Below are 26,539 nucleotides of genomic sequence, written 5' to 3' on the forward strand. Positions count from 1 at the left end.
TTGTTTTTTCAGGCTAAGAAAGTGACAATGAAGTTAAAGAAAAAAGTTCTACCTTCATTGCAGCTTTTAGTAGTGGCTGGTACAATAAACAATGATAGTTTGAACTGCAGTTCCATATTTGCACTCCAAGTTCAAGTGTTACAGACTTTACAAGGAAAAATGTATGGCTTTGCAAAAAATTTTACAAATAGTTTTTTTTCCCACGCTATTAGCATGGCCAGGTCAGCCAGTCAGTCAGTCCATCATATTGGTCCAGATCAAAATATCTAAACTACAAACATTCATATCCCCCTTGGATTAGTCTGACTCACCAGATGTAGAACATTGGCATAGATGTGTCAATAATTTACTCTTTCAGTTCATCCATCTGTGTGTTACTGCTTTGAAAATCCCCGTTGCAACAGGAAACTACAACAACAACCTCCGAGGTAGCAACTTATACTCTGAAAATGGCAAGTTTCGTCAAAGATTTGGATCACGCAATAAGGCAGGCCTGCTTGTTTTTTTTTTTTTTTTTTTATCTTTTACGGGGATTTGGTCAATTTAATGCTAAGGCTCACCTTCCCATTTGCAAATGTTCCACCAAAACTATTTTCCTTGGCATAATTTTGTAAGGGTACCGCTGCTGCATCCTGCGTTTAGAGCCGCCGAAGACTATTGCAATTGGTTTAAAGGAATACAAACAAACCGGAGCATTTTTTTTTCCTCTTATACCACTCTGCAGTACTGGCACAGCGCTCTAGATGTAAATCTGGTTATGCGAGACTGCCCTCAGATGAATAATTACCGATTAACTTTTAATTGAGAACCATCATCAAGCCAATTTTTGGCTAATGACCAAATACCTACCAAACTAATGCCATTCCAATTGCTCTACCTATACTTTCCGCTTAGTGCTAATTAGCAAGTACGAGCATCCTGGCACACTAAAAAACTCAACTTACCTGCCAAACATCAGTCTGGTAACATTGTTAACTCATCTTATAATCATTTCTCTCGAAGCACTGTTATGCCAGTACAGCCTCACCGAGCCACTACAGTGCGTAGCTCTCGACTCTTACCCAATGTTGACCCAACCTGCAAAGTGAAAACAGCAGAAGCTTCTCTCCAAACAGTTCTGAGTGTGGAAGTTGACTTTTGGCAGTCTTCAGAGCCCATTACAAAATCACTGTTATGCCCATAAAATGGAAGAAAACATTAGTGCGTGCAAATACGCTTCAGGTCACAGTTACACACATATAATGAGTGTGAAATGCAGACAATCGCACAGCCTGTGTAGATTAAGATAGACGTGTATTTGTTCCGTCAGACAGCCGTGAAATGAATGGCTGAAAAACGTGACTGAAACGCATCTTGTGTTGACAAACCTTTGGACTCTTTTTGACATGTTCTCGCCTGGACGATTGCATGTCTGAAAATGATTAAACTATTGTCTGCAGCGTATGTCTGAGATGAAAGAAGGAGGAAAGAAACCCTCATAGGAAATATTACTTCAATGGAAAGACAAAATGTTCAGAGGTGTTAAGATTCTTATTGGAAGTAACTGTGAGCTTTGCAGACACTTCAATCATGTCTGTCCTGTTATATAAGTCTGTGGTGGGGTTTGTCTCGTTGCGAATTCCTTCTGACCCAAATGTATCACTTGTCATCGTCCCCCCATTGCAAATTTGACTCTGATTGATGCTTTGTCCTTATGTGACGAGGTCAAAGGTTTCTGTTTTCTTTTGAGGGGGTTAATGATAACAGGACTCAAACTATGGCAGATGCTTGGCCCTCTCTGATGTGGAAAACTACTGCAAATTCCACAGACTTCCAAGCAATCGCTGGCTTCAGAGGTGAAAGTCTGACATCTCCAATTCTGCCGTTTTCACTGGATGATTGGTTGTTTCTGATAAGAGGTCCCTTCAGTTGCGAAATGTCTTTCGTTTGGCTTTGAATGACAAAATACGGAACAAGTTTCTGTGGCTTCAAAGCATTTACCTTAATCCGTCTATTCCTTGCACCAAATCTCCAGAAAGGAATACAGGTTTCAAGTGTTTCATCACAGCTCCGGGTCGGTAGACTTTTTGCCACGTCTAATTTACAGAATTGTCTTGTGTTGACAGGAGTTTCACTTTACAAGGTTTTTGTTTTGAGGAGTTTGTACCTGGAGTGGACTCCAGGTTTTCTCTAAGGGTCTGGAGAATCGATTTCAATCAAGCGGAAGAGATCGAGTTGTTTTTTTGTTTTGAATTTAACACAAAGTTGAGGTTTTGCGTGACCACAAAGTGAGAATAGAGTGAAACTTCATCTCTTGTTACCTTCAGTCTTCATCTTTGGCTTTGGTTTAAATGCACAGACTTCAATCTTGTCAACATGCCACACAGATATGTGAAGTGCAGGCCAGTGTATTTATAGGTTTGTTTATCAAACCTCAATACGTACTTTACTGTATTCAAAAGAGAGGAGCTTATCGAAATGTTAACAACTTTAGCTTTTTCAGCACCATCCTACACCTTCTGTAGCTCTTTCACACACCCACACACACACACACTTTACATAAACAATTATATTTGCTTTAATATCATCCTTTACGATGTTTCACACATATTTTTTAACATCCCACACTTGACCTTTCCAGTGATAATAATTGTTTTTGTTCCACTGAGGCAGCCAAAGGGCATCCCCGGCCATTCCAGCCTGCTTTGGATGCAGGCTCGTACTCTTTAGGAGTCCAACCGACATGCTGATTCCTATAAATAGACTTGTTCTTGAAGAATAGTTGTGGTATGATAATCACACATTGCTCCTCTGAAACACAGGCCAAAACAAACCAGTGTTGCCACATTCTCTGTTCTTTCTGCTTTGGCAACGACCTGCTTTTAAAAGTCAAACAGTCTACGATAAGTTCCCCAGATTGCATTCGTTGCTTTGAAACGTAAGAAATCGTTATAAGTGATAGGGTCTGTCTTTTAGTTAGTTTTGGAATATTTTCTGTCGTCTATGGAGGTTTACTGGAATACAGTCTGCATCAGCGCGAGTCAGACAAACATTTATATAGAGCTCATATTGTATAGTCAATCTTCACACACACACACACACGTTCTACGCACAAAAGCCAACACGGCATTGAATAGACAAGCACCACTTAGAAAGCAGGCAGAATAATAGTCGAAGTCCAACAGTGCACACGACTGACAATTTATCATAAACACTATTGAGCATTACCGGCCAGGAAATGTTTGTCTTGCTGCCAGCTCCTTGGTTTCATCTACATGTACTGTGAGCGGAAATTACTCAATTTGGGAGAGAGGGAGCAAGGGAGGAATGGAGGTGTGCAATTATTCTTTTGTGAAATATGGGGTCCTAATCCTTTATAGATGAAATCATGTTCACAGAATAAATGTCTTATTTATTGCCGTGCTGTAAAAGTTTAGACCTGCCATTTATCTTCATTAAGTCATCGAATTCTTGTTGGCTTTGCCCACCACATAAAACTGTGAACAGTAAATTATTAACAATTACATTATCTCAATTATTTGAATAATATGATATAATAATAATTTGGTTTGATAATAAACTATCTGTTGAGAAAGAATGAAAGGAAAAACCTCTGAAATGAAGATGTTTTATAGGTTATGATAGGTGTGTGTGTGCATGTGTGTGTGTGTGTGTGTGTGTGTGTGTGTGTGTGTGTGTGTGTGTGTGTGTGTGTGTGTGTGTGTGTGTGTGTTACATAAGGTCCCTGGAATCCAAGTTAAGCGTGACTAAACTGTTTTTGGAAAATCTTTATTATATTGTGAAAAGTCGTTATTCTCTCAGTGGATATTATTACACTGTTAAATTGTTTGCTTGCCTGTGTTAAGGCCATATTCAGTAATGCAGAGTTTGCACCCATGAATCACAAGTGATGCAATTATAACTGATTATAGCCTGAATGTGTGCAGTCACTAACGTAGACTGTTAAATTCAAGAATTTTGAGCTACACAGTTTTCAAAAAAATGAGATCTATAGGAAAAAAAATCATTTGTACACAACTTTATTTGTTTATTTATTTCCATCAGATTTTCTAATTTGTAAAATGTGATGTTCATTTTTCATAGTTTTTATTGGCCAACAAATAATAGAGAAAGAAATTATACTGAACACTGGAAGGAGAAGATCAATAGCGCTACATGCACGTAATAGAAGCCAAAAAAATAAGAAATCTACACAGCCTATATCTACAGAATGTAAGCTGACAAATAAATGAATGATAAATGAACACATCTTAACACTTGGAGGGGCACTTTTGAATTGAGCAGGCCAATGAAGTTTCCACTGAACCACAATCTCATAATATTGTGAAATGAGCTTTTTGTTTTTTGCCTTATTGTGAGTGGGGTCACCATAATTGCAGAGGTTACTGTCTATAAACAGCTGGAGAAAAAAAAAGTCCCTATCATCATAGCTAATTTGGTTGCTGTGTGTGGGTTGCAGAAAAGAAAATAATAAAATCCAACATAATTTGATGACCTGCAAATATTGTTGGAACTAAAGTATTCAGATCAACATATTTAGTTAATCACTCTCCTTTATCAAAATTTCTCTGCTGCAAAAATTGGGCTTTGTGTTGATTGTTAGTATCAATAGAGTGAGAAAAAAACAATAGTTGTCCTGTATGGCACAGAAACAGAAAAACAGCAAAGGGACGCGAAGAAGCTGAAGCTGATTAAAGATAATATAGATGAGAGAACAAAACAAAAAAAGTGCTGAGTCAGAGGGAGCATTGTAGTACAAAATGAAGAAAATTGCATGTTACACAAAAGACAGAGCCACAAAGTGAACTGAATGATACACAATGACCGCTTTTAGATAAACAGTTTTGAGCAGATAACGGGTCATTATTGAGAATCAATTTCAAATGACAGAGGAGTTCAAAGTTAAGGGGTGTTGTACATTTTTCCATGATGCAATTTTCCTACAGTCGTTTTTCTAAATATTACAACGCATACAGAACGCAGTGGTGAGAATTGAATCTCCAACAAGAAACCTAAAAGTGACGAATAGAGTCTAAAGGCCTAAGAGTGAACAGATCTTCCAGGGAAGTTGCAATTTCTTAATGCTAATTCATCAGAATTAACAATAAAAGAGTAATCTACTTAAAGATGTATCTGAAGTTCATAGATGATCATCATTATAAAACAGCACACCAAGCTGACAATAACTTGAATAGTCACAATAAGTGCATAAACACATACTGAACGTTGACGTGCTTCTGGTGAATTACTTCGTGTAACTGGTCTGGAGACCTACTTAAATTGCCAGGTAAGGAATATATGTGTGTCATCATGTTTTAATGGAAAACTGGTTCAAAAAGGTTTATAATAGTATTTATTGTAATTGTTCCCCTCAACAAACTTTGAGGTTGTTGAAGGGCTTTTCAGCAAGATTATTTGATAAAGGCTTTCTAAATTCATTGTTTTAGTTTTTGCCAGGTAGATAGTCATTAATTAGGCAAAAAAAAAAGAATTACGAAAAGGTATACTGATTTTTTTTTTTCTTCAATTTTAAATGAAATATATATACTTGTCGAAATTGATTCCTTTTGTTGTACAGCTGGTGCCATGTTGAACCTATTTTTCACCCAAGTGGATTTGCGTTTTATTGCATAATTCACATTATCCATTGACTCTCTTTGAAATGCACATGTAGCCTGGCTGTGTCTCAATAGTGTTTCTACGGTCTATACTTTTTTACTTCAATAATACTTCAATAAGACGTTTCATGTAATTTCTTCAACGGTCATTGAGTGCCTGTTTCATGCACCTTAAAACATTAATGCACATGTAAAGATGCAGAGAAGCACCTTGGGCACCAAAGAGAAAAATCCTTTCCAAAATTGGCTAACATAGAAACACTCACTGTAGTTGAATGTATGCATAGACACAAGTTGAGGTTTACGAGGAAGCATTTTTAGTATGCACGTTCAAAAGCCTCCCAGCTGGTAGAAAAGACTTCTATGTTTATTTTTGAACGTGCCATTACCTCTTTATTCAATATCTCTCCTTGTTCACAGCGCCAAGTTCTTAAATCCAGTGATTTCTCCATATGGTAATGGCCCGAGGTCCCTGTGGATCGTAAAGATCTCATTTAGATGTTTTTCATGCGGGGATTTATGAAAGAAATTGGCAGAGATTTGTGTTCCAAAACATGGTGACCGCTCTTTTTCCAAGACTCACACTGAGATAATCTTAGATATGTCAAGCCATGTCTTCTTGAACCCCATCCCTGCTAGCTTCGGGTTCCACAGTTTCCGATTCCCGAGTTCAAGAACAACAGGCTGCTACACTGTCCTAGCAGGACTTCTTAGAGACGAAGGTTGTGTAGTGTGTCTAAAGTTTAGCTGTCGTCAAATATCATACAACGTTGATTGCGTAGTTCTCTATCACCTCAGTTTTCATGGGCTCAAATAATGCCCTCATATCGACTGCTGAACTTACATATCAATGGATCCATCTCCATGACAACCAAACAAACTCCATCTGCTGATGAAATCCCGCAATATAGTTCAAAGTTGTGATAAAAAATTAAAAAAAAAAAAATAAGTGGACCTTGAGTTAAAATTGTTTTGTCAATCAAAAATGAAAAATACATTTCGCGTGCTTCAATGCATCGTTAGCACTAAACCAACTTGCAGATTTCCATTTTAACGTTGCAACAAGAGCCTCAGCTTTATCCTTTTCCTGAGCAGAAGACATAAAGGAGATGGCTATGCTACTGTACTGCAGAAAACCACAAGAATTAGTATATTTTCCAATTAGTTTTGACGAAGGCTAGCCTATGTGGAGCTCTACAAATGCATTGCTATATATGTGTGTCTGTGGAGCTATGACGCCCAGTGGCGAGCGATCAGCCAGCCAGACACCTCATTGGCCTTTCGGTAGGAAGCCAACCATTGGTCAGGGTGATTAACCTCTGCAATGGGCCAATCAGACTGTAGTTCAGGAGGCTAATGACTGCCAGGTGTGTAACGGCACACGCTGGCCTCTCAGCTGACTGGGTTGTCGCCTTCATGTACGGAGATGAAAGGAAACGAGCACACTAAGCTCAGAGTGTCAGTCCAAAGATGAAAAGTGGCATTTAAAGTCCAGTGACCATTTTAGTTTGAATACAATTTAGGGATTTTATGCACATTAAAGGGATCAGCAACATCATTTCTATACTTTATTTCTGTCATTTTCTTCAAAGAATCATTACATTACGTTTAGCTGACGCTTTTATCCAAAGCGACTTACAACACACCGTCGGTACACCATCGGGAGCAATTTTTTTTTTTTTTTTTCAGGGTTCAGTGTCTTGCTCCAGGACACTTAGGCATGTGGACAGGAGGAGCTGGGGATTGAGCCACCAACCTTCTGATTAGTGTGCAACCCACTCTAGCGACTGAGCCACAGCCTCCCCGATCACTTGAACTTTGTACAGACTATCATACATTACAGAAGACACATTGTTTCAGGACTTGATCCAAACCTCCCAAGAGGAATGTTTCTGTAAAGTTACTGTATGACAACAATATCCTCTGTTCAGACCAACACAGTGGATGACAAATGGAACATGTCAGCTAAAAGAAAGACTGCGAACAGGCGACATGTTTGCCGATCGAGGGCCCCGCACCAATTGCAGCTTGTTCAGCTGTAATCCAACAAATCTGTCCTCCGTGTGGGGAGAAAAGGACGCGTTCTGGTTCGGAACAGCTCCAGGCAGTCCTGTATGAACACATCTCCACTTTAAATTAGGTGCATTTCTACTAATAGAAAGGCTGATTTATGGTCGCCGAGGTTTTTAAGATACTTTCGTGGGAGAACAGCTAATGTAAGCTACATACGTTGTAGATAAGTGATGTTATACTTACATTTTAGCCCGAATTTTACAAGAAAAACAACAGCTGGTGAATCCAAAAGTTCTGACTGCAAAGTGTGAAGTCCTCACTGTACTCGCAAGAACAGTGTTAAATGTTTAATGAGGTTTGATAACAATGTTTCACGCTCCAGTCTGAAAAAATGTCAATCATTGTAACCTAGTTTTACTTGGAAGTGGTCTCAGATAAACACAATACTGTCATCTGATAGCTCACCTGACCTTGCTGCAACTCATTTCCCACATACACAGTTTGCAGCTGTAATACTCTGGAGCATAGACTCATTATGACTGAAACTGAATCTGCATCAAGGCTTTGAGGCGTCAGTTCACCTAAATTTCACTCACACGCACACAAACACACACACAAACACGCACACACATATTCTGAGTTTCCGTAAGTGGTATTTACTCGTGCAAAAAGTTGCCGAAGTTTTGATGTTTCCCCCTTGGAGGCATTTGCAGCTAGCCTTAACACAATAAGAGTGAGTTGAATTTAGAATGCGTTGCAGAACGCTCGATCGGATGATTACCTTTGAATAAAAAGGATAAGCATCAGATCTTTCTTTGTGAACAGTTTTAATTGCACAGCAATTTAAATTCACCTCACTTTTTGTGTAAAGGAAATGGCACTGCAGATATTATGTATAATTTTCAAGTTTCAAAAAGAGGATCAAATAATTGTTCACACATTGTTTTTGAGAATAGTGCGTAAACTGCGTGGATCTGGTTGGATCTTTATCGGAGCTGCAGTTAGCTGACATCTGATAGGCCTCGTTGCTATAAATGTTCTGACGATTTCCACTGTGTCACTGAGCTCATCATATCTCAGTATAGTGTTTGAATGTTGATGATCGACAGTTTTCCCTCCCACACAGTCTTAGTTAGCATTGTTTATGCAGTCTTTTCCCTCAACATTAAACATTTGCAAGAATCCCCTGTGATGTTAAGTTTGTGTTGCAGATGAAAACTTGGAACCACGGAGACTAAGCCGTGTCTTAACTGCATATTATTTTAACACCTGCTGAGTGCCACTGTCAAGCCCAGGCACAGCGAGTGTTGTGTTCATCATAAATTATACAAAGAAGGGGAATCTAGCTAGTGCTAATTGTCTTTTTGTGGTCAGTAAACTGTAAAATGTAAGGTGATTGGGTGTTGACCGTGATCAGCACCACCAATTGCTGGACTTTCTTTTGGACTTTCTAAATGCGTTGAAAGATCAGAAACAGCCCAGTAGCCCCAGTGGATATTAGAGAATTGAGATGGTTATTAAGTAAAACCAAATAATTTCCCTTGCAGCTCAATATTTTGGTTTCTAATGAGCCTTGACCAAACACATTACTTTAACAGGAACACTCAAATTAGCATATGTATCGTATGCGGACGTCTGTCCCCGCATACTTTTCTCTAACATGAATTATTAGATGCATCTCCCTATCCAGGTCTTTTTCTCTCTCTCATTCTAGACAGGCTTCAGGAAAAGCATCTCTTCCTCTTCACTTTATTATTTGGCCCATCTTCAGATTACGCCACTTATCATTCGAGTGCATAATGTACCCTGGCGGGGAAAAACTGCAGATGTCAGTGGGGTTGGGGATTGTCAGTCGGGTAAATAAGCCTCATAGCCGGTAAACACAACCACAGACTATTTAAAGCAGCCTGTCAAAGTGACACGCTGAAAATTCCTCTCGATGATTGAGATTCGTCAGTGCAACAGAGGTCGTAAGAGCGTTGGGGAACGGAGAGTAAACGTGCGGCAAAGTCTGTTCTTTATCGGAGCGGTAGCAGACCTCATCCTTGACATTGCATGTTTTATTCCTCAGAATCAGGAATTAGCTGATAGAAGTCATAATACTCTTAAGTGTTTTGGGACGTGAGTTTATTGTGAACTGGAAAATATTTCCCAAGACATCTGTTTCCCCGCAGACACCAGATAATCCTCCTGCATGGGCCACAGATGACGTACTGTTCACACACGTACAGGAACCTGCACATTTACTGTACACATGCCCTCTTGTGCTCATAAAATACTCACAGGCCCTTATCCAAACCTGCCATGTCCAGTGGTCATTTGGTGCCACTGATTAGACACATGACTCACCCTTACATCGTAGGATTATGCTTTCTGCTTTAGTGGCTTTGTGAATTCCCCGCTGTGACCTGCAGTCGTACTTTTTTACTCTGCTGCACAAATCAGCCATTTACACAGCTGTCCAAATACAGGAGTCTTTCACATTGAACGAGTTTCCTTCCTGGGAAGTCTATCAGTCTCTTTCTTTGAGCTGTTCAACCTGATGCCTCAGAGCTACATGCTGCACAGAGGCTTCGTGGTGAATACGCAGTTTTCAGCATCTCTTAAAATTGTAAAATATTAGTTTTTCTTTTGTTACTTTCTCATCGGAAAATCCAAACTGGGTGCAAAGTTCACAATACACGCCCAGGGTCCCCTGTTGTCCAGAAATGAACTCAGGAAATGACTTTGTTTGAGAATGAACTGTACTTAATAACAGACCTTATTGGCTTGGTACTGCAGTGCTGCTCTTCAATTGGAAGAGAGTGAATGTGTGATACGGCCGGATAAATCAAGCGAAGGCGTGTGCTTGCTGAGCGGTGGAGCGGAGTGGGAATTGTCAGATCTTCATGTGGTAGATCTCATTCACACCAGGAATGATTTCACAGGAGGATACACTCAGGATAGGAATCTACTTCCAAGCTGCATATTAGTTTTCAGTTTGTGTGAGAGTGAGAAGGAATTCGGCTCAGGGGTGACAGCTTATTAGTCACGTAGACATGCAGTTTGATGTCATAAACTGAATAAATTTCATTATTTTGTCACCTTTTACACTGAATGGATGATTACCAGGTGATGCTCAGTAGCTCCTGAGTAAATATGACCTGAATAATCGCTTGTGACTTCTTATTATAAATAGATTAACAGACATTATTCTACAGTTCACTGAAAATGATGCACTTTATATTTCATGCACAGCAGTTGTTGTTTTTTTTTTTTAGAGTGGAAGAACATCCAAGTAGGATAAGCAGCTTTGATCACTAAAGCTGAATAGACAAATGCAACAGCATCACCTACAGCAACTCAAACTTTATTCACAAAAAGTAATTTAAAAGTATATGAGCATTTTTTCCCCTCTGAACTAAAAAGACGAGACAATAAAAAAAACAAGAAATCCCCTCGATGCATCCCTAAGGTATCACGTTCACAAGAATCGGAGGGTTGGATCGATGGACCGACAACCTGAAAACATAAAAATGCCTCCGACCGTGGCTGACGCCGGCGCACACACATGAAACTGTAACATCATGAAAGAGTGAGTAATGAGTAAGACCAGTAGGAACTGTGTACTTAAGTCAAGACAAGGAGAAATACTGCTTACTTGGACCCCAAATATCCACTGAGAGTCGTCACCGTCTGTACATCTATGGACGGTGGATACGTTAAACAGGTTGCTTATTGCTCTTTTACTGTGTGTAGCTGTTACAGCTCTGTATTTAACGATTTTACCTGTTGCCGTGGTGTAAATTAACATCCTGCGGCCCTGCAGACAGAGATGTAATTCCCAGACATTCATCCGACTCCGTCTGTATTTCTTTCATATGCTGCGTCTTTTTCTTTCATTCTTTACTTTATATTCTCTCGACCTTGTTGTTGAGGTTCCAGGTGTTCTACATGCACTCAATCACAGCAGAAAATAAATATCTCTCAGGAGACATTTGGTGCAGCATGTTATGTCTTCTCTCCTTTTATTGCTTACACTGCTCACATCGCCGTCCTTCTCTCCCCCTTGTGTGTTTTCATGTCCCGATTCCCTCTTCTTCCTCCTCCCGATGTCTTTCAGGCTGTTCCTGAAAAGCCACAGTGGGACCGCAGGCAGACAGAGCAGTCTAGTGATCCACGGAGCAGACTTCAGCACCAAGGACATGGACAATGACAACTGTCTGTGCAAGTGCGCCCTCATGCTAACTGGTGGTAAGTGCAGCCAAACAGTCCACTGTAGTTGCAATAATCATACATTTATGGCAACATATATATTAACCCTTAGTGGCCTTTAATGTGTATTAAACACAAATTGGACCAGCTGTTAAACCAACATGTTCGTGATATTGTCAAAACCAGTGGCACCAGCAGCTGTCATCCTGTATGTACTGGGATTTAGTTTTATATTTAACATCCTATCTTAAAAACAGCAGATTCGATTTTTGGGCTTTATCCACACAGTAACATTATGATACAAAAAGGTCAATCAGAGTTTTATGACGGTGCTATAAAAATATGAATCCAGCGCCCTTTTTCTCTCTCTTGCTCGCTTACTCACTCGTTTAGTAGATATATGTGCATGCCCCGGGAGCCGAGACATTGAAGGTGTGTACCATGAAATATAATCCTGCTGGCACAACCGGTCAAAAGCACTTAATATGGAGATAAACCTGAGATGGAGCTAATTCAAATACAACACTGACATAATTTTGTCACCTCACATATTAGCAAACAGTTGGTTATTTGTACGTCTAGCAGACACAGAGCAACATGAATGTTCATGTGGAGTCGTGCCTGTGGGCACCTGGAGAATATGAGTCCAGTGTTTACTCTCTTTCATTTCCCTTTTTAGGCCCAACCAACTCCTGGGAGCAATAACTCCCTGTAGTTGCTAAGTTTTGTTCACCAAGTAGTCACTAATTTTGGCAACTTTTATTTTCTCTTTTTAAAATACGTTTGGCTAACCTGCAGGGGTTTTAAAAACATATTGGATTGTCTTTTTGTTTTTCTTGTGCCGTCTGACTGCTTTTGAGCAATGTTGCCACATTCCCAGATCTCACCATTTATTTTTGTAATGTGCTATTATGTTATTAAAACCAACAGGAAAGTGCTGAAGCTAAAGTTGTAGTAAAGTAGAACTGCCCTTTAACCATTAGTCTCCTTTATATGGCACCGGGGAGACAACACAATTGCTTTTATGAGAAAGCAATACAGAGATATAACTATTCCAAAGACAATTTTCCCTTTTATATATATATATATATATATATATATATATATATATATATATATATATATATATATATATATATATCACCCACCACAATGTTCATTGCCCAGTCATTAGTTCGGGTCATTGTGATCACAACCTGCTTTGGCAAGACATTCACTGGGCAAACGTAGCCACTTATACATCTATCTGCACTTATTAGGCCATAGTCTGCATCCCCTGCCAGTTGTAGAGCACAGTGTTTGGAAACGAGCACATTATAGAAATCCCCGGGCGCGGCACCAAGTGTCAGAGAGATTTAAAACGACTCTGCTTCTCCCGCTGTGAAAGTGGAGCTCAGTGACCCGCGATGTCACCCCATGGCAGCGCTTTTGCTGTGGAGTCTTGACCTGGTACTAATCAAGCATTTCTAAATGCAAATTTAAGATCGGCATTACCTCTTAGGTCATTCCGATTGCAGCGGGTTAAAAGGCACCTGGCATCTGATCGCTGATCAACACCCCTACTCTTGCTTGATTCATAGCCTGCATATGGCCAGCCACAATGGAGAAGCATGACAACATGTAGTCTGACTCAAGGCTGGTCCGAACCCAGACCGCGCTCGCTCTACTATATACAGTATATCTTTTGATTTATTTCCCGCATTTATAAGGGAAGGGCTCACATCAGATGATGTAAGTGTCTGGACTATGCAAGAGGAAAATACTCCTTTGCTACATTTATGAGGACAACCACTGCTTGCCATGGTCAGAATACGGAGGAGGATACAATGCGGATACATATGATGTATATATTTACCCAGCACCAACACATACGGTCGGGATAAAGCTCTGACAGCAGGAGATACGAGTTACCCCTTTATCAGGAGAACAAATTGCAGTGCTTGAGATTTTTTTGTCAAAGGAAGACATCCGTAAGGATTTTACAAGTCAGTAACAATCTGTAGCCTGGAAACAGAGAGGATACTGGTCATAAATCTTGGAGGATCACTGATGTGCACACTGAATGTTTATGTGTGTGACAGCAGTTGTGTGGTCTGCAGTTTATCAACAGGAACTGTAAGGGATGACGAATTGTTCACATATGCACTACTGAGCTTTATGGTTGAAGAGGGAAAAAGTCAATAAAATAAAACAGCAGGTTACAAAATACGAACTTCAAGACATGATATCACCGAACAGAATGTAGTGCAGAACTCTCAATTTTTAGATGATTTGTGAAGGCCAGCGTCCTTTTTTAATGATTAAGTGGTTCACTGAATTTAAATTTTCCATTTAAAGCTGCATTATTTTTTGGCCAGTTAGCTGTAAACACAATACTGACACACATTAATGCTACTTTTTAGTTGACATGGCAAAGTTAGGTTTTTATAACCGGCTGTTTGATATACTTTTTGCTCTTTTTTGTTCTCCACCAACTGCTGGGGGAAATACCTTTTTCTTTAGCTGCTAAATGCTCCGCTAATTTCCATCACTAACTGTTTTTTTGTGGTTTGGTGTGAGCAGTTAGTGTAGAGTGTTTTTTTTTTTTTTTAGAGCTTACTTGCTCTTTATTGTGAGTGGAAACTGGTCCAAGTGGTGAGACTGAAAAATAGTAAAGTTGCCGGCCTCGAAATCAAAACAATGAGCTGAAAGATGCTGAAAAAGTCCCATATACCTAACGGGAGACTGTCTTCCAAAGAATGACCTCATGACTCCTTTGTGCAAGCAGCTTATAATGCTCTCTAGCGGCCATGTAAATAACGACAATCTGGTGTACCAATGAAGTGACGCAGTTCAGATGAAGTCTCAAACCAGGTTTGCTGTTGCCATGACGATAAAAGTTGCATAACTTTGAGGAAATAGTAACTTTAACACGAAGACGGTTTTGTTCATAACACTCCTGTGGGTCGTAGGAACAAACAACATATATGGTCCTATGGGTTGGAGGACTTGTTGAGCAGAGTGGAACTGTACAGTTGGGTCATGATTTCCCTGCGCGGTAACTTTGAGTGACCCCTTTCTAATTTCACATGATAATTCATCCCATTGTTAGAAATATAGACTTTAAACTTTCACAACTTGTGAACTCAGTGAATTTCATGTAAAACATTATAGCAAAGCGATGGTAATTTCATATTAAAATCCTACTGGCGCCAGCACTTGAAATCGTACACAGTCGGGGAAATGTAACGAGGCCTCCACCAGTTTCAGTGCTGTTCTGGCCATGTGTCTTGTGATGAAGCAGCAATCAATGTGAAATTTATATCTGTGTGATCCATGCCAGCAGCAAGGGCAGAATATTGCTCCTGATTACTGACAGGTCCTGGTGAAATATCATACTGTGGTCCACTTTGGTATTCAGGTCTATCAAAGGCGAGGGGAGAAGTGCTGCCATTTGTCACTGTGAGACTAGCACATGCCATGCCTCGCATATGTTCTATATCTGACTGTGTATCAGGGAGGGTGTGTTCAATAATTCACGTCCAGTGCATGAATAATATCAGTTTACTTTACATAGAATGCCTTGAAAATATATATCATCTAAGGAAATACAGTAAATTAAAAGTTTGCCAAAAGGGTCATGTTTTGGTTCGCCTCGGCGTGAACAGTCCGCGCATGTATGACCAGGGTTGAAGGAGGTCATGTTACAGAGGTCCTGTGACTAAGTACAAAGAGTACAAGCAGGGTGGAGGTCGCGGGTTTCATGAAACACACGACTTTCATCAATACAGCTGGTGTCCGAGTCTATTAGGAAGCAAAAGTCAAAAGGTATTTCTTTTAAAAAGCTACATATCCTAACATATTTAACGTACGTAAGGTATGTTAAGTAACTAACGTGACGTGCATAACATTACTTACGTAAAAATGACTTTCTTTCACCCAAACCACACCAAATCTTCCTCTAACCCAGCTGGTTTTGGTACCTAAACTTAACCCAAATGCAACTGTGTCACATTAATCCCAAATCACGACCTTTTCTGAGACCTAACATGGTTTTTGGTGCCTAAACCTAAAACATCTTACTTTTCGCACAGAGGAAAAACATGACACCAACATGGTATCGTCTCTAGATGACTGACAAGTGCATTTTCAACACTCTGGCATGATGTCAAGTTGGATAAAACCACCCTTTCGCCAACTAACAGATATAGTCCAGGGAAATCATTAAATGTGTCACCTTGCGAGTACAATAAAGGTTTCCCATGCCTTCCATGACTCTGATGTCCCACTGAAGCTCAAACACATGCACGCTTTGCTTTAAATAGAAAGAGGTACCGAAAGTGTTCAGCAACAGGTACTGGCATGCCTATGAACCCACTGACAGTAACACATTGAGCAGATAGCAGGGAAGCAGTGTCTGAACTTATGCCAAGGCTCTGTGGGAGAGTTCATGGGAAAGTTTCAACCTTTACCAAGGACAAAACTTCTGGTTGAGGTGACTTTATCAATGCCTTGACAAAACAGGAAAACTTCATCAAAGCTGTCACTGTTTGTTCTGCTAAAAGAAGCTTTTGAAATTTCTCTGCACAATTTTGATTTTTCTCTCGTCCTCATCTTTTATTAAGGTTGGTGGTTTGATGCCTGCGGCCCGTCCAACCTTAACGGCATGTACTTCACCCAAGGACAACACGTAGGGAAGTTAAACGGTATCAAGTGGCACTACTTCAAGGGCCCCAGCTACTCGCTCCGAGCCACGGCCATGATGATCCGCCCGCTGGACTTCTCCTAGTCCTTTTGAACTTCTGAACTTTTAACTTCCAAACTGCTATGTAACACATTACAGGGACGCTTCCTATTTTACCCTCCTGTCTCATCTCATTTTGGCTGGACATGGGAGCCATCTGATAAATGAATTTATTCAGCTTGGTTTCTTCCCCAGTGCAGCTGACATGCATGCACTGCTGTTGCCTCTTAACTTTTCCCCTCATTGGACTAAAAAAACAGTCATGAGGTGGAAGAACGAAGAAGACACGATGCACCTGAACTCATTCTGTTACAAATGAGGAGGACAAATTTGAGCACATTTGACGCACAATGGATGAATGTTCAAGCAAAAAGTTACACCCCATCTTTTCAGTTTTTCCTCAGACTTGTTCAAGTTAAGGAGGACTTGAACTCTTCTGAATGAAAAGCAGCTCTAACAGAGCAGCACTGACTCTGAAACTGCAGGACAGAACTTATCTGGAACATTTTAAGAAGACAAATAGGAGATGCAGCTTTTTTTTTTTATTAAAGTGTTGCAGAGTGCAACCTATAGATTTTGCATTTGTGTTTTATATTGTGTTTTTAGTATAATTTTTGCTATCCCAACTGTACACAATATCCAAAGTGAGATGAAATTGTCTTTTGTACTGTCCATACTGAATTCCCATCTGCATTATATATACTGCAAGAAACACGCTCACTTTTAACGTGACCTTGAAGTTCAAGTGATGATATATGGTCGGTAATAATCACGAAGGTCACTTGCAGTTATTTGCTGGCAATTATACACTTGCTATTTTGACAGAGTGTGATTATTTTTAGAGTTCAACATGTGAGGTTATTATTGGATTAGATTCTGGACCGGGATCTGTTTGCTTTTGTTATTGGCCGAGAAACAACCAATACCTTCCCAAGTTCAGATCATGAGTGATCACCTTACCTCTGCCGAATATTAAAAAAAAAAAGACAACATTATACAGAGACATTAATTCAGATGCATATAAATAATGATATGTAACTATGAGAGCTGAGGGAAGAAAATTAATATCCGCATATACCTTCCATAACTGATGGGTGCAGTATTTTCAAAAGTACAGCTATCCAGTAAACATACTGTACTGTACTGTACAGTAATACCACATAGTGATCCTTCCATAATTATAAAGATGTAAATGCTTATATTAAGCTAGTGTTTCATTATATTCTAACCTCTGGCTTGAAGACAAAGAGCAGATCATTAAGACTGGTTACATCCAAAATATTTTTCACAGACATCAACATTACACAGACGCATTAATCCAGCCAGTTTCTGTTTCACATCAATGCAGTTTACAAAAAAAAAAAAAAAAAAAAAAAAAAGGAGCTCGGGTTGGATACAAAGCATGAAATTAATGATTCCACCAACTGATCCGTGTGAACACGTATTTCATAGCTTCCAGCTTACAACAACACAATCTACTGTGGACTATTTACTAAAGGTACATGTGGGGGGGAAGATAAAGTGTATCTGGAACTTGTAAGACTACAATTGACATGTTTATTAGCATACTAAAATTGTATAATTTAACGGGTGTGTATGTACAGCAGCTTTCCTGAGGAAAGCTAATCTTTTTGTTTTTCAGTTTTTACTCTTGCCAGAATTACAATGGTGTTTTGAAGTTGAGCATAAAACATAGAAGTTACAATAATAACCCTGGACAAATGTGCCTTTGATAACTCTGCTTTTTACCTCATTAAATTCTAGATTTGCAGATTTATTTAAACATCTTTTCGTAACATGTGGTCAGTGTTGTGTTGCTAGATTAAATAAAGGAGCATGTGATGCACTAATGTTTTCAATTTGCGTTTAGGCTGGACTTTGTGGGCCAAATTGATGTGATGATTGACAAGAGTTTCAAATCAAGGCTCCAAGAGTTGGCCCTTCTTAAATCTTTCTCTACGTAGGCATGCTTTAACTTCAAAAAGCCTCCTCTCGTGATAACATCTTTAACATCAGCTTAAATCTTCAGAGACAAATGCTGTACTGTATGTCCTGAAAAGCAAGCTTTCCTGGCACAGAGGGACATGAGATAAATCACGTAGATAAACTGACGTGCTCTCTTCAGGACCTTTTCAGGACCAAACCAGATGGTGCAAAGATTAAAACTCCCTCTCTGCCCAGGCAGCGGAGTGGTTATTGTCTGGAGTGGTGGCTCGCTCGCTTGTTCGCAATAAATGACAGATTGCCAAAGTGTCAAACGATGCTGTCAGGACCTGTAGTGTCTCTTCATAGTTGACATTCCTGGGCCTAATCAGAGGTTAAGCAAATTACTGCAGCCTGCGGACTCAAAGCGTGTCCTTCAGCGCCTGCACTGACCTGACACCTTCGCTGGAATGTGTTCTATAGAGAGTCTGAAGCGGTGGAGTGTAAAGAGGGTCCACACAAGCTGGCAAACACCTATGTGGGTCTTAAGAGTTGTCCTTTGTTGGTGTGAGGACAGGAGGTACTGAGGACTGCTCCTCAACCGGGAGGAAGTTTTGTCTCCAGTGGACGTTCAGGATGCAGAGCGAAACGCCGTTCCACTTGTAATCGCCACAAATGCACGAACACACACACACACACACACACACACACATCCCCAACTCTTTGCATCAAATGCAAGATCGCTCTGCAGAAAATGGACCTGGAACTGAGGGAAAAACCCGATCGTTGAAGGGGTGGGACTCCCAGAGGAAGAGGAAGATGAGGGCCTGGGCTGCATGCACACGGACGATGTTGGAACACGACCAAATCAGATATGACACAATACACTACCTGCATTATGAACACTCGGGGCCATCGAGCCCCCTAAAGAGACCACCTGCTCACATGGAAATGAATGGAATCCTTGAGGATACACAGAGAAAGGAAGTGAAAGTCAAAATACATCTCAAGCTGGCCTTTAACTTTATATCAGATTTAATAATGAAACTTCTGAGGAGTAATTGTTATTTGTAATATTGAATGTAAAAAGCACAAAACAATAATAACGTACACTGTATATAGGATCGTTTGAACTTCAGGTAAGCAGAGAACAGATTCAGAAGGCGGTGAAGGATGACGGGGGCTGAATGTCGGACATGTTAAAGAGTAACAGAACGACCTTTAACAGCTAACTATATAGATGCCTAAAGTCAATTGAACTTGACATCTAATGTAACTTTAGCATTTTATTCATTTTAGTAACCGTATGAAAAAATATGTTGTTGCATGGCAACCTTTTCAGTCCCACTTCTAAAACCAACCTCCAGGAGCAGTTGCTTTGTTGTAGCCACATCCATTATTGAAAGTGTGCACTAATTCAGGGATGTCAGCAGATTCAATTGACTAAATCGAAAGCAGCTGTTAATTCCTGGGAAAGAAAATAGGAGTAAATGGCCCTTGTGAAATATTAGCCTATGTTGTCAAAGCAAATATGCATCATGTATTATGTGTAAACTGAAATAATAATTAAAAAAAAACAACACAAAAGAATTGACTGATTTTGGACACAGTGTAAATCTGAAAGCAGTGGTGTCATGACATGTTCACCATTCGTGTCCACTAGATTTGTGATCAAGCAAATAAAATAATGAAAGGCTTCTCGCATCAACTCTGCAAATTCTCACAATGGAAGTGTTTAGCTCGCTGCTGAGCTGTTCAACTGCACACTCGGAGGAAAGGCCCATTGTTAAAAATGGTTTAAATCAAATAGCACTGGAGAATTAACTCGACCCGAAATTATTTTATTAAAATCTGAAATCATTGTGTGCAACTCCAAATTGTTCCCCTTTTTACTACAGCACACTGTGCAGTATAACCCCAGACCAGCTGTGTGGTCTTTGCAGAATTGTTAAGGTTTGACCTCAGGTTGTACACAGAAAGGATCTTCTTTAAGTGCTTCTTCAAATGGATTTTTTATCAACCATAGAAGATAACCCTGTCAAGTTAATGTATATTAGAGATTACCAAATCTACACTAAGAAATTATCTGATGTCTGAAGGCTGCCATCATCTTGACTTTCACGAGAATAGTTGCTGTTGGCAGATAATGGTTATTAGATTAAAAGCTATTCTGTCCAACTAGACAAAACAAGATTATTATACTGGCAATTATAAAGCAATTTAATGCTGGTTTTCAGTGCAAACTCCTGCGGTTTAACAAAATAAATGGAGTAGGATAAGAACGTAAATGTGTGTTGAGGTGTGGGACTCCCTCGTGTAGACAAACTCAAAAGGAGCTTGATGTGATTGACGGTCTGTGGGACTGAGAATGACAGTCGGTATACAGAGAAGGTGTGAAGCAAAGAAAGACTGCAGGCCCCGGAAGGAGCCATTGAAACTGATAATAACATGAAGGTTTCTCATTCAGATGGATTACCAAAGAGCTTTCAGCTGTAAAATTTGAGTTGCTTACAGATTTTAGGAAAAGGCCGAATGGGCCAATATGGATCCCGGAGAGACTTCCAATCATGTTAAAACATCCTGAAATATTATGACAACAGAGAATTTACTTGTTCGCTTAATTCATAGAGTGAAGTCAATTTGTTTATGTTGAAAAATCCGCAAAATAAATATGTAAACTTTGAATGTCCTAAAGTATGACATATTGAATAAAGAGTATGCAGGTCCTATTTTAGGATTTTGATTTCAGAGCTCAGTTTCCATAAAAGTTGATGTAACAAGTGAGAAGTGTGTGGTCAATTATTGCTCCAGCGGCTGCTGCGGTCAGAAGTAATGAAGTGTGAGAGCTGACTGACGCAAAGCTCGCCAAAGGCAACATGTTTTTACAAGATATCTGGTAACGAGAGCCTGTCACAAAACAAATAGCACTAACACATTTAATGTCTCTAAAATGCAGAAGAACGAGCGCGCAAATCATCAAGAATACTTCGGAAATCTGCCTCATTTGTCCTAATCTTCAAATAAATAGTTTATTACAATCTACAGCGGAGCCATTTGACATGAGCTGAAAGTCTAAGTCTTGATCTCAAAACCTTGTGATATCGCTGTTGCTTGCACGCCGCGAATTAAAAAGAGAATTGCTGATAAACTGCTACAACTGGATGACCAAAAAGCTTTACAGGTAATTAATTTTATCTTTAAAAAGACAACAATGTCTATTTTTCTTACTCAAATACTAGTTTATTTCAAAATAAACTATTTATTTTGGGAATAAAAAGTAAAGTTTTATCAATGCAAGAGGTGAGTCGCCTGTTATATTTTGAAATTACTCACTTCTTGCATGTTTTTTTTTTCCGCGCCAGTTTTTGAGCTCACCTGTGTCTCATTAGCCTATCAGCACTGTGTGCGTCCCCCCCCCCCCGCCCCCTTCGGTCGCCAGATCGTCATATCCGGTCTCGTGGTCGCGCGTTTCGTGAAACACGTGGTAGAACCGGGAGAAGTGTTGCGTTCACAAAAGCGCCATGCTCCTTTTCCAGTTCTTGATATTTTCAAAGTTTCTTCGCTGAATATCAAGAGATCAATGATGTTTTTAAAAATAAAAAAAAAGTATTTAAGTCTTTTTAACTGATAAGCATTAGCATTAGTCTAAAACTTGCTCGGTGTGATTTAAGCAGGTTTGAGTCTGACTATTAGGGCTCATGTTTACTGTTTAGAACCAGATTAAAGAGCTGGCTGCTGATAAGACAGGCCTGAAGACTATAGAAATAAAAGACATGGATCTGTAGCCTACCTTTACATATATCTGTATCATCATGTGGTTAAATATTATTTTTGGCCTACATGACTCAAGTCACGTTTTATTAAAGTAATTGTTTTACATGTTTAAGTTAGTTTTGCTTTTTTTTTTTTTTTGGAAGGCGATTGGAAAAGCCCTTATATACTATACAACATGTCACTATGAAACCAGTGATGTCTGAAGGCTGCATCACCAATGGACCCCGGAGGTTGTGCAGAAAGTCCCCTTACCTGCCGATGTGGACCGGATGAATGGAGTGTTTGAACAGCCCTCAGCACTTGCGGGTTTCCCTGAAATGCACCCTGCAAAGTCTGCCATGAATTCTGGACATTTTGGATTCAGCCGCCAAGAGCTCAACCGAACTGAGAAGTTCAGTTCAGTTCAGTTCAGTTTTGAGCAACAATGCCAACTCTATGCCGGAAAAGCGACGCGGCTACCAGCATCATCAGCCGTGGGAGGGGGAAAAAGAGCACCCAGCGAGCCGATGAACCAACTGGATGTACGGTAAGTGAAACTTCGCACGACAGACTCTCTCCGTGCCGACACGTGTCAAACTAATGATGTTCCCATTTAGCATAACACGTGCGCAGCCTCACAGACGGTGGTGGTTGAAGGAGATCTTCGACTGGAGTAAAAGCAGCAATACCACAATACAAAAAAACAACAAAAAAAAAATACTCGGTTACAATTAGAAATCCTGTATTCACTTAAATTATAAGTATCTACAGAAGTACTTTCAGAAAAATAAATCCTTAAAATAACAAAAATTAAAATATTCATGAGGCAAAATGGCCCAGTTTAGTGTTATGATAATCACATAAATAACCTCTTTGATATGTACATGTTAGAGTGTTTTAATGTTGCATCTAATCTATTGATATCAATGCATATATTGTAACTGATCATATATTTTAGGTATAAAATATTGTTCTAAAAAACTAATGAGTTACTAAAACTGTCAGATAAATGTATAGAGTACCATATTTCTCTATGAAATGCAGTGGAGTGGAAGTATAAAATGTCATCAAATGGAAATACTCTGATAAAGTATAAAAGTACCTCGAAATTGTACTTCGGTACAGTACCTGAGTAAATGTACTCCCTTTACTTCCCACCGCTGCTCACAGAGTCTCTCGCTGGGCCGCAATGTTATCTGAAGCCATTAGCAGTTATCAGTGACACACCAAAAGCATTTCTAACATGAAGCAGTACCATTTTAAAGCCTCTTTAACTGTAAACAGTTGCCAGAAGCTCCCGTTTTGTCTTTTCTCAAATGTCTTCTTCGTCTGCTTCCGTCCTCTTCACCGCGTAAAACACTGTCGTGAAACCTGCCACATAAATCCAGACCGGGGACCTTTAACTCTCCGTCAGCCTGTAATGAATTTGTCTGGCTCCAGCCGTGCGCTCCGTCATCCTGTCGGTCCCTCTGCAGGGGACGAGGTTTCCTCTCGGCCTCCTGGCCGGCCGTCGCCGACCCCTGTATTGAGCTCGCTTTAATTTACTGTCTTCCCTATCTTTATTCATTGGGGCCAAGCGGCACAGCCAAACAATAACATTCAGTCTCTTGGGAAGGAAGTATTAGTGGATTACATATTGGTTTGCTTTTCCTTGGCCGGGACAGATTTGTGCGGCTGGCTTCCTCGTTGAGGTCAGCGTTGTGGAAAGGCAGCAACTCGGTACAGTTGCAGTTCGGGGAAGTTATTTCAGACGATTTGTCAAGAGCAATATGTTTTGATACTAACAGTTGTTTTGTTGATTGGTATGGAAATTAAGAGACATTCAAATATCAAACATCCTGTTGTACAGCTGTTTCATTCAGTCGTTTTACAAGCACCGCAGACGTCCATGCACGTCTCTCACATGCTGGGATGTTGATTTGATCATTGCAACAACATCACAAAATATGTTGAAGAAGATCACCCCGAGCACAACAACAAGGAGTCGGCAACACATGTCGAGGTCAGAGCAACAGCTTGAGAGATCCTCGCAGATGCATTCCTGCTCAAATTAATGCACAATAGTACGCGGTGCCAACTAAAACAATCTCTGAACAAGCAGTGAAAGGTAAACAAAACGGTGGTAGCAGTGCAGATGTGGAGGAGCAACAGGAAACACAGGTGCAGGCTCTTCAGTTTTCAACCTCTGCTGACTTATTTTGTCCCAAATCATCAGTGTGGTCTTTGCTGGAGGAAATTTTGTGGAAAACAGCTTGCGTATCGTTTTAGAGGCTGAGACAGGGAAAAAAAGCTTTGAGAAAAAAAGTCAGCAGATGGATAAAAGCTTTTTTTATGGACGCATTTATTGCTTTTCTCACCTATTGGTCTTGTTTTATTATTATTATTTATTTATTTTTTTTCCCCAGTAGAGTCTGGTACTTTGTGCTAATTTGGAACTGAGTTTTTTTTCATTCAGTGTATCCGAAAACACATCTCTTAACCGCCAAACCTCTTTTTATGTCTGTGAGGGATCTCGGTCATCCAGGTTATTGTCAGTCTATGTTTATCCGAAGGCAACTGGACTTCTTCTAGTTTCTTGAAGAACTTCTGTCTCTCCAAAACTGAAGACGCCTTCTAAATAAGAGGTGAACCATCTTCAAAAAAAACTTTTTAAGAAGTCCAGTAGCCTTTGGCTAAAACCTAGAATCCCCCAAACCTATTTAGTTTTCACTGTACAATTTTTATTATATTACCTCTATAAACTACAGGATACTTTGGAAATTCTCAAATTCATTGTGCAGTTTGATCATCTTTCTCTTCATCAGTACAAAGGCCCTCAAAATACTGAACATAAAGAGTGAAAGAAATCTATCTGTATCGTGCTGTTCTACATACTACTGTAATGCTCCAACACTGACCTCTAGTGGTGGACAGCCAACCCTACATTTACCCCATACTTTTTTTTTTTCTTCTTCTTCTTGTGCTGTAAATCTTTTTAGTGCTTTTATTTTACTTTCTTGAGCTTTAGCTAGTGCTAGTTGGCACAAAGAGAGCTGGAGATGTTTGGTAAACGTTACTGTCAAACATCCTCCTCTTGTTGTTGTGTGAAGAAAAGATGTTGCAGATTTTGTCGTCGCACGTCCCACCGCATGTCCCATCTGTCAAAAATGCTTGGCAAAGCCAGATTTGGAAAAACAAAAAAAAAACTCCATGTCCTTCTCCAGGAAAGAGACGCATTTTTAAGGGTCGTCATGGACACGGCAGGTGGATTATGTGTCCTGAATGAGACTATTTTTTATTGTGTCTTAACAATTTAGTAGGACATTTAGAGTGTACGGCTAAAAACCAGCGTCGCTGCATTTAATAACCTCTTCCTAGTGCTGTCTTTCGTGCAGTTTAAGAACAAGGAAGTCCTGCGGCTCTGATTGCCTGTAAGTAAGATTCCATCTATGATAGTGTAACTGGAAACAGTTTTAATTGCAGCTAAAAAATAACAAAAGGAAGCTGATGGGATTTTTTTTTTTTATATATATCTGTGGCTCTCAAATGTTATGTGCTTTTTTGAGAATGTGGAAGATGTTATTGTATCTTAGATGACATCATTTGTAGGAAGAATCTATGTGGAATAAAATACTTGGATGTTACCTAGGAAAAAAAAAAGTAAGTTAGCTGCTAATGTCCACCTTAAAAATACAACTTTGCTGCATGTGCTGCAGCGTCAGTGTTTTCACCATTTAACAGCCCATTTTGTTTGCGTTTTGCACGCAACATTAATTTCACCCATTTAGTTTGATTTTCATGTCCCTGAAAGCGCAATGAGCCTTCTTGTCCTTGAGGAGGAGCGCTATCCTTCCTCTCAGACCAGAAGATGAAAACGTGTATATATCCTCCTGTGCTGATGCTCGATGTGTCACCTACACTCTGCATGACAGACTATCAACAGCTGCAGCTTCATGTCTCGAGTGCCAAATTCTATTTATAAACGGCTTCCCTCTGCAAACACGGATGACCAAAATCAACACGCATAAAACAACATCGTGCGTCTCCACATAAAACACATCTCAAAGCAGAACTGCAGTAAACGTCCTCCTGCGAAAGCAGGATGCCCTCGTCTTGTGCAGGCATCACATTATTTCCTGGTCAGAAAGTCCCTGCTTCTTTTCTCACCTCAGATTAAGTGTCTCCTTCTGTATGTTTGAATCTTCGCTGCAGGTCCTTTAAGATTAAGTTTTGCCTCAGCCCAACATTGCTGTTTTAATTTTATTTATTTTTTTCTAAATTCAAATAATATAGAATTTGCAGACAGTTGCAGTTTCTGATAGTTTAAAAACTCTGA

The 26,539-nt window shown here is 39.8% G+C and overlaps 1 protein-coding gene across 1 annotated transcript in view; it reads left to right on the forward strand.

The window, feature by feature from the left end:
- angpt1 (angiopoietin 1) overlaps positions 1 to 18,407 on the forward strand; it is a 54,554-nt gene extending 36,147 nt beyond the window's left edge. Inside the window, exons 8-9 of the mRNA XM_069176724.1 lie at positions 11,734 to 11,864; positions 16,430 to 18,407. Coding sequence (XP_069032825.1) covers positions 11,734 to 11,864; positions 16,430 to 16,593 — 295 coding nt within the window. The 3' untranslated portion in view covers positions 16,594 to 18,407. The remainder of the gene's footprint in view (positions 1 to 11,733; positions 11,865 to 16,429) is intronic.
- The last annotated feature ends 8,132 nt before the right edge of the window (positions 18,408 to 26,539 follow it).

The sequence above is a fragment of the Embiotoca jacksoni genome, unplaced genomic scaffold (genome assembly GCF_022577435.1).
Source record: "Embiotoca jacksoni isolate LCO1_2020_lvr unplaced genomic scaffold, fEmbJac1.0.p SCAF_7, whole genome shotgun sequence".
Taxonomy (NCBI): domain Eukaryota; kingdom Metazoa; phylum Chordata; class Actinopteri; family Embiotocidae; genus Embiotoca; species Embiotoca jacksoni.